This window comes from Cydia amplana, chromosome 7, assembly GCF_948474715.1.
Source record: "Cydia amplana chromosome 7, ilCydAmpl1.1, whole genome shotgun sequence".
In the NCBI taxonomy this organism is placed as follows: Eukaryota; Metazoa; Arthropoda; class Insecta; order Lepidoptera; family Tortricidae; genus Cydia; species Cydia amplana.
Genome location: NC_086075.1, coordinates 16322981 through 16339222, shown reverse-complemented (window position 1 = coordinate 16339222; position 16242 = coordinate 16322981). Strand labels below are relative to the sequence as shown.

Here is a 16242-nt window from a genome sequence, read left to right as displayed (position 1 = left end):
TGGAACCCTAAAAATCATACTTAATTGCGAACTTTTGGTAACAAGATCGGCTATGTCAGCCACTTGCGAGCACACCAGAGACATCAACGGAGTTGATAGCAGTCGCCGTGGCAACATCGGCTGTGGATTTACATATTATTATTGTAAGTATACAACTCTAACCCCATGCTATATAGGTATTTCCACCGTAAATGCGGTCAGCCTGATTGTTCATTCTGGCGCAGTGATTGGGGTCCCTCAGATCGCTCTCTTGGGACCTCGGCCTTCGCGAATTCGCAAGAATTATTTTATTCCATCATGGTGGCGAACAAGCGTACCGCCTCCTGATGGTATTGAGCCAGGTTGTAGCAATGTACACGGATCTCCTTCCTTATAGGTAGGTACTGTACTTTTAGTAAATTAAATTACCTACACTGTGATATTTTTAACTTAAATATAATACAGGATAAAAAAAATCTCCAAAATTGTCGTTCTCCATATACAGGAAGGAAATGGAGAAAACGATAATATACTTAATGTAAATTAAATACAAATAGTTCTTCCTTTTAATATCAGTAATTTAATATTACGTAGCTACATAGGGATAGGATTTCCTACAAGATATTATATATTTTACGTTTTTCTTACATCCAAAATTATAATTTACTACAGTCAGGCAATGAAAAGCCAACTAATTTTTCGGTTTCTTCCCATAACTGTTTACTTAACAACGGGTCTTGGGACACCTTGGATGGTTTCGCTTTACGACAATTGCTGAAGTACTGACCACTCACGGTTTCTACCTCAGGGGTCACCGCCAAATGCAAAGTCGTTTGAGACGCTTCCTTGGGATTCTGATACATAAACCCTACACTTTTTTCCATCACTTTTCTGACGGCATCATTAGGTATATTTTTAAAAATAGCACTCGAAGAAACCCCTGGATGCAAAGCATTCACTGTTACACCGGTATCTTTTAATCTACGACTTAATTCTACAGTCATCATTATTAAATATAGTTTACTATTCGCGTAAGTCAGTATGTCGCTCCAATATCGCTCCATGTTGAGATTGTCAAAATCCATCACAGCATAGTTGTGTTTGATAGATGACACGTTTATAATCCGACTGGGCGCTGAAGATTTCAAGAGTGGCAACAGAAGGCAGGTCAAGAGAAAAGGTGCGAAGTAGTTGACCTGCATACCGACTTGCAGTCCGTCTTTAGTGACGTGATTGCCAAGGCCGAATGCGCTGGCGTTGTTGATAAGTATGTCGAGGCGTTTCTCTGTTTTCGTTATGATCTTGCTGAACTGTCTTACGGATTGTAAGGAGGCTAAATCTAGTAGTCGGCTGGAGACGTTTGTGTTGCCGGTGGTTTGTATGATTTCCTCGACGGCAGCAGCTCCACGGCGACTGCTTTTGGTTGTGATGATGACCCTGGCGCCGCGCTGGGCCAGCCCTCGCGCTGTCTCCAAGCCAGTGCCACTTGTACCTCCAGTCACTATCGTAACTTTGCCGTCCAAACGCGCACTGGATTGACACACGCCGCATGTAAGTCTTTGGAACACTTTTACACTAACAACCGTCAGAGTTGTTATGGCTAATATCGTCCAAATCATTGCGGAAATTTAATTACATTGCTTGTGTAAAAACACTGACTTTAAATTACTCTGGATCTGGCCGCTGATGATCCCGATATACGGAAACTAACTAATTGTTTCCACGATTTGTGTTGTCTTGACTAAAATAATGTCACTGTGTTGTATTTTGGTCGGTCCTAAACTAAACTCGCTGCTCAATCGTGCGTACGCGCCGACGCCGTTGGCAGTGACAAGGTTACATAACGAATGACATTCAATTATTATGGCGCCTGATCTATTGAAACTAATAATAATAGTGCGAAAAAACGATATATGTACTGGTATTTATCATAAACAAACTCTTAAATTAGCAATATAGAAAACATGGTAAGGAATTCGTAGTTATACCTACGTTTACGAATTAATTCTATTTTTATTTTAGTTTCCATTTTTAATTTTATTCCGTTCTATTGTTTATGTAACCTTTTAGGCTATTGTATATTTTCGCGCATTATGTGTATTTTTTTCTTCTGATTTGGTTACCTACGATACAGGCAAGCCCTAGTGTAGGAACCAGCTCTGTATGATAATGTGGAATATGTTGTGTAAATCAATAATCTTTAACTTAGGTCAAACATATCTAAAAGTATGATCAATCACCTCACGAGGTAAATTGTGTTATTTTTACCTACACGGGCAGAAAGAAAATAATCAAACTTTTTCCATCTCCGTATTTACCCGAACTTCATGATTACTTGAATCAATTTGCTATTAAGAATTTAGTGAGTCGCGAATGTATAAATAAGCAAATAGGGATGATGACACATGTTGAATTTTATAACAAAATCTAGTAAAATAGATAGCAAACGAGCTATTTATCACAATAATGTGGATATTAAAACAAAATATTGAAAAATTACAAAACACAGGACCTGAAAGTTTCAAAATTTAAGTTTTTTTTAACTTCCAAAAACAATAAAAGTAAGGGTACCATTCGATTCCTTACATTTCATCCAAAAAAATATTGTATAGCAACTATATTCGCTAGGTGCACGACTGGTGCTGCCCTCATTTTGGCAGACTTTCTACGTTAAATCTTATGGAGTAAAATTAGTCAAGCGGCTGCCGCTAGTACTAATGGCGGGCATTCCATAAGATTACCTGTGTTTGTGACGATCAGCGCCACTTCCCCCTCCACCGACTTCGCACCTGGCGAATACATAAACGCAATATTTCACCGACAAAAACGCAATTTTCTTGTTTTGTCCATACTACAAGATGGGCTCCCAGAGACCTTGACGTCACGTTCCCTTATCGTTTTGTATGAAGCGTTTCGCGAGTGAAGTGCGACTGTCGGCCTTTGACTACAATGTCTGACTTTTGTGTTACTTTAATGCAATGGGTCCCATATAGACATTTGATCCTAATAACAAACCCGATCGATTGATACCATAAATGAAAATTAGTCATGTAGCCTATTATAGCAGATATTACGAAACAGTAAGTACCTTTTCACTTATAGTTAAGGTTTTAAGTAACAAAAAAAGGTCGAACCTTTTTTTGCTTGATTAAAGCATGAAACTTGGCACAGTTGTTCCTTATATCAAAATAAGCCGATTAAGATCGGTAGCCCGAGGGACCCCCCGCTTAAGCCCGAGAGGGGGGGGGGTCAAGTAGCGCCCCGCCCGGCTTCATTCTAAAAATTCTAACAGGCCCCGTTTAGCTAATAGGTCATATTTGGTATCAATTTCGGATAAATAAATAACGTAGAATTCATTTCTGGTGTAAAAAATTGCAATTTGTTGAAAAAAAAATTAAAAAAACACAAAAAATCTAATTTTTCAAGTGTAATTTTTGTTTTTTATTTATTGTCAAAATTAAACTGCTTGGTTTTTCTACATACAAAAAATATGACAATAAAGCCTATTTAATGCAGATTTTAAAAACATAACTTTTACTAACCTTTATGAAAAAGAAATTGCATTAAAAAAACATATATCGTCCCGCGCCGGTGAATATCTTGTTACCGACATAGGCATCGATATAGACAACATCCGAAGTACACACTCTGGAGACCGACTAAATGTGTTGTTTATTATTGTAGATCATATATTAAAGATAGAAAGGCGTACATAATATTTGATTAGAAAAAAAATGTGTCGTTCAGTGAAAAAAGGGACCTTGGAAAAATTTATCATAGAGCCTCTCTTTTGTATAGAAGCATAGTTAATTCCAACTACTCCATGGACTCCATGGTCCCTGTTCTCAATGAATAAGAAGTAAACTGTAAGTATTATTTAATCTACTTACTTATTACATTATAGAATAATTTGCCAGTAACTGGCCGCTTTAATAACTAGCCGCTCTAAACTAAAATGAATTCTATTCACCTATAAACAGAATTCATTTTAGTATAAGGTTCCAAAAACTGGCCAGCTTTCAATAACTGGCCACTGGCTAGCCTAAAATGATTTTTTGGTTTTGGGTGGCCAGTTACTAAAAGTGGCCAGTTACTGGCGAATTACCCTACCACACTTTAATTTTGCGTCTTGTGTCGTAATACAGTTCCTTCCCCAGACACATAAATGCGTACATTTCATCATTCATGTAGTTGCATCGCGTTTTTTATTCCGGTTTGCATTTACTTCTGGTCAGTTCCAACCATATTCTGACCAAAGCAGGTGTCAGACCAGTGTCGAACCCGTCGTCTGCTTCTTGCTTCCATTCCCAAGAAGTCTGACGGACTGAGCAAGTTTGACGACGAACTAACGTCTGAACTGAACCTAAACATCAACCCCTCGGTACACTGCGCGTAATAGGGCATTTATATGGCTCCCTTTTGTTAGAAGTAGGTATACATTATGGAATTTAATAATAAAATAACTTAGCAGTGACTTAATCTCATAGAACAGGTATACAACTCTTCATTTCAATATCCCGGTGTAACTTGCCTTCTTCAATATTGCACTTATTACCGATCATATAATAACATTTTAGTATTTTAGGGGAATGCTTTTAGCCACTGCTATTGCTCCATCTTGTAAGGGCTTGAATCCTTGTAGTGGTTTGGTTGAACTCTGAACAGATTCCATGCTTCGAATTCACTTTTTCTCCCCTTTCCACTGAATGCTCGAAACAGGGCTAAGACTTCCGCTCTTTTAGGGTAAATAAAAGATAGTTTACTTAGCTTATAGAATAGATAATTTTATTAGCTTAAAATATAATTCCCTGACCTGGATGCAATGGTGTGTCATGTGATATAATTGTGTTTTCCACTGTGTCAACGTGAGCCCACAATTCCTGTAGTTGGGGAAATATTCGTACGCATGAATCTAGTCTAGCTGCTATGACTACGTTCGTGTCTATACTGTGCGTATCAATACCTTGCAATGACTGTTTTACAGCATCTGCAACTAGGGCCATCATATTAAATGAATCGGACTTTTCATGGTTCTTGGACTATTCGGAATCTCACGAGGAACATTACTTGTGACATGTTTCTCTACACAATTTCGCGATGGCATAAATAAGGACTTTTAACTCTTCGAAGTTTTGTCAACACAGTGTCTCAAAATGATTTACCTAGTGGTAAAGAAATGAGTTTCACTAAAAGATCAGTGGTTATAAGTGAAGCTTACCGTCATGGTAAATTAAACTCTAATTTATTTCTATCGGGCCCTGAAAAACCAGGAGTCGTACTCGTATTCCAAGCATTCTCTCGATCGACCTTGTAATACTGTAAGCTCAATAAGACTTGTGATGTGGGTACTACGTGATATATATCATATATATTTGATACATACACTCAAAACATCCATAGGTAATTCAGGAACAAGTATTCACGATAAACAGACAAATAAATGCCTTCTAGAATTTGAACCCGGGTTCCCCATTTAATATAAGGTGTATAAAAGTGAGATCTAAGCATGGACCCTTTTTAGCCTGGCCGATACAAGGATTCAAGCTCCTACAGGATGGAGCAATAGCAGTAAATAAATAGCATTCGCCAAAACTTTATTATACCTTTATATGATGATAGGTGAAATAACCTTGTAAAGCAAAGTAAAGTGATACTTACAGATAAAGCCGTTGCTAAATAATTAAAAAATGCCCGAAATAATTCTTTACATGAATCGACTACTGAAATAGAAGCAGCCTTATCAGGATAGGATTATATGTTTGGGGTCAGACTTTAGTTCCTCTTTAAACTTGCTCCTAGTCCGTCTCCTTGGGAATGAAAGCAAGGAGCAGACGACTGTTTCCAAACTGTTCTGACTACCCTGCTGTGGCCAGAATATGGTTGAAACTGACATATATACGTGAATGACGAAATGTACCCATTCATGTGTCGGGGGAAGGAACTGTATTAATACACAAGACGCAAAATTTAAGTGTGGTATAATGTAATAAGCAAGTATATTAAAGAATACTTACAGTTTACTTCTTATTAATTGAGAACAGGGACCATGGAGTCCATGGAGTGGTTGGCATTAACTAACTACGAGTATGCTTCTATACAAACACGAGGCTGGCTGTGATAATTTTTTTAAGGTCCCTTTTTCACTGAACGACACATTAAAAAAAATTGTACGCTTTTCTATCTTTATAATAGAATCTACAACAATAAACAATACATTTAATCGGTCTCCAGAGTGTGCACTTCGGATGTTGTTTATATCAATGCCGATGTCGGTAAAAAGATATTCACCGGCGCGAGACGATATAAGTTTTTTTTATGCAATTTCCTTTTAATAAAGGTTAGTAAAAGTTATGTTTTTAAAATCTGCATTAAATAGGCTTTATTGTCATATTTTTTGTATGTAGAAAAACTAAGCAGTTTAATTTTGACAATAAATAAAAAACAAAAATTACACTTAAAAAATTAGATATTTTGTGTTTTTTTAAATTTTTTTTCAACAAATTGCAATTTTTTATACCAGAAATGAATTCTACGTTATTTATTTATCCGAAATTGATACCAAATATGACCTATTAGCTAAACGGGGCCTGTTAGAATTTTTAGAATGAAGCCGGGCGGGGCGCTACTTGACCCCCCCCCCTCTCGGGCTTAAGCGGGGGGTCCCTCGGGCTACCGATCTTAATCGGCTTATTTTGATATAAGGAACAACTGTGCCAAGTTTCATGCTTTAATCAAGCAAAAAAAGGTCATTTCACTTAACACCCTCACTATTAGAACTTAGAATATTAGGAGGGTACGTGTCATACTTATCAGTTACCTTATAAGCACATTACACCTATTAAATGTAGGTACATATATATTGAACAAGCTTTTATTTCATAATAACAGTTTAGATTTATATTCAGTATGTACATATATATGTATAAGTGTTTGGGTGTCCAGTAATTAATGGATAACCTTCTAATCTAACCACCGACAGCGCCTCAGACTGGTTCAGAAAAGGCACTTATTGTCAGACCTACTTCCTTGTCCTGTAATTTCATTTTAATCACCTTACTGTGTTGTCATATGTCATTACTTAAAAGCAATGCCATTATTACTGATAGTGTCTAGACCGCAAATACCGCAATTGCATATTCATATCTTATGCAAACGAGTCAACACCTCCCAGCCGCCAATCCTGAGAAATCAGGGCGATAGTTATACCAAAGTGGCAATTATTGTCTTATATGTGTTAAATTTCCTTTGAGACTGAGACTGTATTAACTCCCGTATGCCGTTTGACGTTTTACTAACGTCTGAAGCATTGAAGAGTAGGTACTCCGCTTCCATTAGAGGCCCGCAATTTGACGCATCAGATCACATCAAACGATCTCATTATAACGAGGGCCCAGGGAGGCGATTTTGAACGTTACCTTAATTTCGTTGCGTAAATAAACAAATAAATATACCTATGTTAATTGGCTGCGACCTGCCGGTCAAACGGAGCTGGCGTACGCGTATATTATGCAGGGTTACAGCGGTGTTACATTTGTAAAAACGTCACGCTGGCTTTGTATAGGTACGTACCTCATTTAAAAACAATTTGACTCATTTCAATCGAGTAACAATAATTTTATGTTTATTTTCAGAAATAGGTGAAACGCGCGTATTTTTAAAGAACGTACGGAACAGTTACCTGCAACAAAATGTTACTCCGGTGTAACTTTGGTGCTGATAGCACCAGCGCATCTTCATGAGTCCTGGACGCTCGGAGCAGAACCGGTCGTCCATCCGCGGCCGCGCCCGCGCACCGCGCCCCGCGCACCGCGTACGCCATTATCTCACCAACCGCGACACACGAAACACGACGGCTCGCGCCCGTCCCGCTCGCGATAGACTGTACGCGCCGCGCTCTGATTTATTGTAACGGTCAATTGGTAGTTTTTAATATATTTTTGCATAAGTTTTACAGTCCACTTATTTCTCTCCAGTAGCTAGACCAACAAACTTTATTTGACGTTCATAAGCGCATTGTAATTATGCCTACTTGAATAAACTATCTTTTATCTTATCTTATCTTTATCTACCCTTCGAAGGCCGCAAAAATAGGAGACACGCTCTTATGTTACCTATGGCTTTACAAATAAGATCGTGCCATATTTTCGGCCTTCGTTGTGTAACATATTATTGCAGATGACTGAACTTATAAGAGTACGACTTACAGAAAAGACTGCCGGTTTACTGGAAGCAGCAGCCACTGAGGCAGCAAGGCTGCTGAAACATTAAAATATTTAAAACCTGTTACTTAATTATTTTTTATCGATATGTTATCACACGCAGTTGATCTCGCTAGACTAATATTGAATACGGGCAAAGAACAAATTGAAATAAATTTGACTTGCCTACTACTTTGTAAGTTCGAATTGCTCTGCTGATGAATCACCTAAAGAATATTTTTTGAGACCTAAAACATAAAATGCTGTCCCTGCCATAACTTTAGTAGTTTTTCAGTGCCAATACCCCTTTGTGGTTAAATCTATCTATAATTGCACAAAATGCAAAATATAGGCCATTCAGAATGGCCACTTTCGGCCAGTAATTGCCGCTTCCCGAGTTACGAGCAAAAGTTCACCAATAATAGAACTTTAACGGGCCCGTAAACCCTCGGCTCCGCTCAGTTTTCCTCACAACTCGATTATCTAACAGCTAATTAGCCAAGCACACCTTAATTAGCCTTTTATACTTCACTAAGTTATTCATCGTTTTTGAAGGAGTTTTTATTATCACTGAAAAGCGGAGAGGAAATTAATTAGAGAACGTTGACGGGCTTCGGGCGTCATAGGCTACGACGCGTCTCGATAGGGTGACGGTGAACAAATTTAGTTTAATATTCGTTAAAGGTACGGTTTTAGTTAGTAATTATTCACCGCCGCGCGCCGTTACAATATTTTTTTTTATTATAAATGGGCTTACTCATGGCCACAGACTAGCTGAGGCGAAGACGTGGCCTACGATGGAGCGAGCCTGCCCAGAAGGTGCCTGTTCACCCTTGATTTGACAGTACATCGGGGTATCGGAATGAGATAATAAAATATAACTGTTTACCTACAATAAAAGTACTCGCTGAACGAAATCGTAGGTGCGTAGGTATTCCTATTGAAACATAAAAGGGAAAATTTCTACTAGTGATATTTATACGAATTACGAAATTTTACGAATACGAATATAAGTTTTAGAATTTTACGAATACAAACACCAATAGTACCTATGATTAAACTTTAAACTTAACCTTGCAGTTTTATTCATACACCGATATGGATTAACTGCAAACATAACTTTGTCGGAAACAACGAAAATTCGTAAAACCACTGATATGCGGAGAATAAGCATATTTATATTCCTAATCGTTGCATCACTCATTTATTTGTTAGACACTTTGGTGATTTTATTAATGTCCAAGCTATTAGTGTAAATCCGGCCTAAGGCTTGCTTGTATAAGTACCTACTTGAAATGTATAGGCATTTTTGCAGAAACCGAGATTTCAAGTGCCTAACTAAAACAACATGCCAACCAGACCAAAGTAAAAGTAGTAGGTACAATTCCAAACCATCGCCATACTTGGAACCTGGTTTTCTATTTTCCTTTGATTTATTATTCTGTTAGTTTCCGCTGTACCAATGACTACTTATTTAAATAACGAAGGCGCCTTTTACTCCGGCCTAAATACTTTTCTAGGGGAATTAATAATGATTGGTAGACACTTCTACCTAGAGTGTGGTTCGATTTAAATGATTTTTTTTTTGCATTAAAAAAAAACAATCAGTATTTTTGGTCACTTACTCTATAAATAGACTACTATTGTAAACAACCCAATGAAAGTACCCAGGTAATTATCTAAGTCTAACAGCAAATTAAGAAAATTCAAAGAGTACAAAATCATCAATTTAGATGTGCTTAATTTATACTCGTAGTATAATACTATGTGCTATAATATAATGTATATAATACTTAAAGGAAAAGAAAATATTTTTTAGATATGTAGTTTAAGGTTAGTTTCCTTATCGCATAGGTATGCGAAATATGCCATGTTTCTTTATTCATTTTTAATAAATAAAACACTTTGTTGACAATGTAAATTGCTAAGGACCAATTGCACCATCCCACTTACCCAATTTGACACTGGGTTACCGGTTAACCCCGGGTTAGTGGGATGGTATGGTGCAACTGGCTTTAAGGGCAATTATTTGAGCCTTGCTATTAATATGATAGTTCACTATGCAGTTTTTAATTTAACCAGTCTCTCCGATTCTTCCCAAAGTTTTCGACCCAGTTCAGTATCATGAGCTTGTTTGCTCGGGTTCACTTCTCTGCAGTCTCTAAAATACCGGCCACTCGTACCGGAGAGCTCCGGCGCCACGGCTAGGTGGATAGTGGTCTGCGCTCCTTCCCACGGCGTTTTACAATATGGCTTCAAGAAAAACAAGGCGTACTTCATTAGCCGGTCGTGCGCTGAAATCCCCGTTGCGATAATTCCAGGATGTAAAGCATTCACGGTCACACCCGTTCCTTTTAACTGCCTTTCCAATTCTACCGTCATCAATATGTTACACATCTTTGTATTACAATACACTTTCATTTTACTATAGGTCTTTTTAGTTTCCTTTTCTGCATTTAGATTATCGAAGTCAATAACAGCACCAATATGTGCGACTGACGAAACATTCACTATGCGACTTGGTGCTGAGGATTTAAGTAGTGGAAGTAACAAATTGGTTAGTAAGAAAGGTCCGAAATGGTTACTCTGCATTTCTAGAAGTAGTCCATCTTCAGTTTTCTCGAAATTTGATCCATAACAGCCTGCGTTGTTTACGAGGATGTCAAGATGTTTTTCGGTTTTGAGGATATTGTCTGCGAACGATCTGACTGATTTTAATGATGCGAGGTCGAGGTGTTGGTAGTGGACATCAGAGTTTCCAGTAGCAGTGGTTATCTGATCCTTAGCTGCGCGGCCGCGGATTTCGTTCCTGCACGCTAGTATCACCCTCGCGCCTCTAGCCGCCAGATCCTTCGCCGTTTCATACCCGATCCCAGCATTCGCTCCAGTCACAATGACCGTTTTCCCCACCAAATGCCTGCTGCTGATACATACACCGCTAGTCAATTTACAGTACACCCATGCAATAAAAGCAAAGATCAAATTTATAATTAATAGTGTGACTAAAAACATGTTTACTGAACAAGGACACTGCTGTATATATAACACTCGAAGTAAATTTAATTTAATTTGCCGAAATATCAATCAAATCGCTATACACATGTTTTATCCGATAAAAAAAGATAAGTAAATATGTTATCCACGCGTGGAATCAGTCCGCGTGTATGAGAATTACTAAACGTGCAATCTATGTGGTTTTCATCCAGTCATTATAGATAATGGACGGTGTATATTTAAGGTAGGTTAAGTAAGTATGTTGGTAGCACTACTAGTAAACAGGTCTGCTATTGTAGTGTAGTTTCACATAATTATGTTAGGTACTTTGTACAACAAATTTGAATAACTATACAAGTTTGATACAAGAGACTAAAAATGACGTATGCTGTGCCGCGAACGATTCATCTGGGCTATAACCGCGAAAATCGAAGCTCGCAAATTGTGGGCATCTTACTCCGTCGCTCTAAATATGCCTTCATTGGAGTAAAAGAGTAAAAGATCCCAGTAATTTGCAAATTTCGGTTTTCGCGGTAGGCCCTCTGTACTTACTACGCGTAGTTTGACAATAAATGTATTTCAATATTGTAATGCTGCGCCCGATGTTTGACTATAGTCTGTTAACGAATATAATATGTCATAGGCGGCGTCATACCTACTAAAATACTTAAGATAAAGATAAAGATAAAGATAAAGATAAAGATAAAGATAAAGATAAAGATAAAAATAAGTTTATTGCACATAGAACAGGCAGTACAATACATAAATTGTTGTGACAACGGGTGGGTGCATAGCATGGGTTAAATAGTACCGAATTTCCAGGGGTCCCCGCACTAGGCTAGGCCTGTACCGCGGGAGACCAAGTATGCATTTGTATGTCATGAGTGACAGTTGGAATAGAGGAAAAAATAATAATTTATAATTATGAACTACATTGTCTGTTAGTAAAATAAATAACATTACATTACAGTTTTACAAAAACTACTTTCCTAGTGGACACAAGTTTAGATAGACTATAGAGTTAACCTTAAACTACCCTTAGAAGTAAATTTTCAGTCTCCTGGTAAGTAGTCCAGTGACAATAACCATTTAAAGAGAAACCGTTTAGCCTCCGATACCGTGCAACGTATCAACCCACTTTGTAGCTTTACAGCAGAATTGTAAATCCTAGAGCTAAGAACATCACCGAAACGCCTACCAAATGCAGTGTTAACTGTTGGAATAGGTAATTTAAAAATGCGTTTAGAGAGCAATTCCGAGTAATTTTCTAGGTTAGACGCGTATCTGTGCATTGAGAGGCAAACCTTGTGTATGTAGAGCTGTCGGACCGTTAGGACTTGGGCTTCGGCGTAAAGGCTTTTTGTCGCATATCTATAGGGCTTTTTGAGCATAACTTTTAGGACAGAGCGTTGAGCTCTTTCGACAATTAACATATAAGTTTTGGCAGCACTGGCCCACGCTGATATGGCGTAAGTAGTTATTGACTGGCACAGCGATATGTATATATTTTACATAAAAAGTCCCTAAAACTCAGGAACTTGTGTGCTTTTACCGTGATGTGATTGAACTCAGGGAAGACGACAGCTTCGTTAGCGCCTGTTACATTTGTAAGAGCAATATAACATACCATACCAAAAATAATTTCCAAGATATTGTGTGTAGGCGTTATTAAGCATTTACAAAAACGAACCTATCAAGGCCGAAGCCAGTTGGGGGGGGGCAAATGCCGCTACTTGAAGGTTAAATAAAATATACAATGTATGCCCCTCCTGACCAATACCTTCAGCGATTTTAACTTGCGTGCAGATGAAAAAAACTACTTACCTATGGAATGGAATAAAATCGTTATGAAATTTTAAAGAAATTTATGAAATTTTGCTCACCCTTTAGCAACTTACTGCTATATCCGGACTTCGATTATCGGAGCTGGGATATACGAGTAGTGGTTATTTTGAGCGTTCGTCTCGCCTGTGCTGACTGCTGAGGGCCTACCGCGAACCACGTTCGACGCGTTACCTCCCTGTCACACTTACGTACGAATTTACAAGTGCGACAGAGAGGCAACAGGTCGAACGTGAATCGCGGTAGGCGCTCTGATTTGCTCTGTGAGCGACTGCAATAACATTTAAGGATGGGAGCTGTGGTGACGTTGGTACACCATCCACAAAGGAAAGTTGTGCAACAAATTAAACTTTCACCTGAACCCGTCGGTATCCTGCCTACACAACATGTAGCAAAATTCAATTTGTTTTAATAATTTTACGTGGCATATTGATCCGGATACATATAGGTACCTATATGGCAAATTATGTAAAAAAACTTCGATGTCATCCGTGAATTGAATTTTTAAATGAGCTTATTAAGCTAGTTACTTTTGAAAACAATTTAAATTGACTCCGGTCAAGAATTTTTTTATTTTTTGAGTATGATCAATTGATCAGGTATGATCCCATGTTGATATCATAAAACTTTTATTTGACTCACGTATTTTCAACGCTCATGGAAGCCAGTTAAAAGCTAAAATATGATGTTTCCATTTAAATTATGTATTTAATGCTGATATCTAACGTGTACATGCATGACCGCAATAGGTACTTGGCGAGATAAATTGGCAAATGAAACTATATTCAAAGTTAAATTATAAATCACATCGATGATAGGAAACCTCATTTCTATATTCAAAACTTTGACATCGATGAAATATCAGCAGAACTTACAAATATACTCAAACGGCAGCAAAACGTCGAAAAATGGGGACAGCAGAGTCGAACGCCTAACTCTCGAATATACGAAAAGTTTTCTGCAGTCCTACGTTAAATTTCGACCTATCTGTTGGACCGTTTTCCGGCTCATACATACTTACATTACATAATACATTAAGTGTTATTGTGCCAGAGTAATCTGAATATTTAAAGTGCGAATAAATAATAAGGTGCATTGGCGTACCCAGGCATAGGAACCAACGTAGGCATAGTACTTAAGGTATCTACTTTGTCATATGCCTACGTTAAATGAAAAGTGGAAAAATTCACTGTTACTGGACTCAACTCAAGACACTAGATCACTAGCCCTTGCTCTGCCAACTGAGCACAGCGAATATTTCCACCATATGCGCCTTAGGGAGGCGCCACCAGCGACGAGTGTTACACTTCTTAAACGGCTACCGGAGTTCCAAGTCATATAGTAAATTCACCACTAACAACGCGCCATACTAAATTAATTGTTGTATTAAGCAGAAACGTGAAAAGCGCTGGTGGCCTGGCGGTAAGAGAGTGCGACTTGCAATCCGGAGGTCGCGGGTTCGAACCCCGGCTCGTACCTATGAGTTTTTCGGAACTTATGTACGAAATATCATTTGATACTCGTCGCTTACCAGTCGCTTTTCGGTGAAGGAAAACATCGTGAGGAAACCGGACTAATCCAAATACGGGCCTAGTCTACCCTCTGGGTTGGAAGATCAGATGGTAGTCGCTTTCGTAAAAACCAGTGCCTACGCCAATTACTGGGATTAGTTGCCAAGCGGACCCCAGGCTCCCATGAGCCGTGGCAAACGATGAAACCGACTCAAACTACAATTTCACGTTTAAAATCCCTTACCCCTAGTGCGACTGTTTACAGAGTCAGACGACCCCGAAGCCACCGCTTTTGGGCATTGCATTGCATTGCACTATTTCTTTGTAGAGGTCGTGAAGCGAATCGTCTTGGGCCAGGCGAGGCAATCCGATATTGCGTGAAGTGGAGCGTTCGCGAGCATTGTGCACTTTTATACGCTATTGTCAGTCAGCGATGCCACTTCGCCTCAATGATAGCGGTATCGTATTCTTTAGAAAACACTCACTTAGGGGCTATCGCATTGTATTGCCGTCCGTGATACTTGTAAAGTAGGATAATTTATTTTTTCTGTCTTACACAAGTCTAGTTCACAAATTGTTAAAACTTTAGTAAATTCACAGCTAAAAAATACTCAGATTCAGAACAGTCTGTTACTGGAAAAAAAATTAATTAATATTCACTTGTATCGATGTCAAAAAACATATGACAAAAAGTTTTTTTTTACCACATCGGCCTGGATCCAAGTCCTTTGAGCCAAGTGTTCTGTGATAGATAAAGATAACCGTGTTGTAACATAAAGTATGACAAAAATTGCTCGTTTAAAGGTATTAGCACTGGTATTAGGTAAGATAAGTAGAGTCAGTCCATGAAAAGTCTGCAGCGGATTTGATAGCCCACGCAGTGCACGTGTTATTTTAAACGTCAAACTTCTATGAAGTTATGACGCATAAATGACACTTGCACTGCGTGGGCTATCAAATCCGCTGCAGACTTTTCTTGGTCCAACTCTACCTACTAATAGGGCTGTCGTTTTTTTTTAAACTCAAGAGCCCTGTTGGGTTTTGATTTAAACGTTTGACGAAAAGTTTACCTACATCAAGTTTTCAAGTGCGAATTTGCCAGGAGGTACAGGGAGGACCTACAGTACATTATAAGGTCCCACATAAAAAAATCTAACGACATCTGAGAGTCAGAATCTGAATCTGAAGGATACCTACCTCTTTTTAATATTAATTAATTGGAGTCAAAAAAAAGTAATTAGAGTCAGACCGAGATAAGTCTGCAGTTATTTTAATAGCCCACCATGTGGGCTATCAAAATCGCTGCAGACTTTTCTTGGTCTAACTCTATTATGAAACCAAACATGTTACATAGATTAATTATGTATGACTGGTAATGACGAGCGTTCTGAATTCAGCATAATGAAAATTAAGATTATGAATTCCTTGCGCACCTCTTTCCATAATGTATGCATCCATGGACGAGCACACTCACGCCAGTATCACATTATGAATTTTATTTGTCAGTGACATTCGTGGGAAATAGTGAGACAACTGATCAATCGGAATGTTTAGGCAAAGCTTTCTGAATTAAGAATCTGAATTCAAGTTATGAATTCAGACAGAATTCCGGCTGTGTGCGGCTGGCCTAAAACGTTCGTAAAAGAAATTGCTTAAGGTAAACTTACTAGTGCTCGACGCGGTACCAGTACATGTCATCTTGAAACTTAGGTCATTGT

At 38.3% G+C, this 16242-nt stretch overlaps 3 protein-coding genes across 3 annotated transcripts in view; all 3 read right to left on the bottom strand.

Moving 5' to 3' along the window:
• Positions 1–16242, bottom strand: part of LOC134649573 (alanine--glyoxylate aminotransferase 2-like) — a 393462-nt gene that overhangs the window by 325582 nt on the left and 51638 nt on the right. The window lies entirely within an intron of this gene.
• LOC134649883 (retinol dehydrogenase 13-like) lies at positions 634–1827 on the bottom strand. Its single transcript, XM_063504716.1, has one exon. It carries the CDS (start codon positions 1596–1598, stop codon positions 636–638), a length of 963 nt encoding a protein of 320 aa, XP_063360786.1. The 5' UTR covers positions 1599–1827; the 3' UTR covers positions 634–635.
• Positions 10228–11212, bottom strand: LOC134649882 (retinol dehydrogenase 11-like). The gene has a single exon (XM_063504715.1). The coding sequence runs from the start codon at positions 11187–11189 to the stop codon at positions 10236–10238; it is 954 nt and encodes a 317-aa protein (XP_063360785.1). The 5' UTR covers positions 11190–11212; the 3' UTR covers positions 10228–10235.

Excerpts from the sequence above, each read along its gene's own strand:
- LOC134649882 (XM_063504715.1), bottom strand. The coding sequence starts at position 11,189 with ATGTTTTTAGTCACACTATTAATTATAAATTTGATCTTTGCTTTTATT.
- LOC134649883 (XM_063504716.1), bottom strand. The coding sequence starts at position 1,598 with ATGATTTGGACGATATTAGCCATAACAACTCTGACGGTTGTTAGTGTA.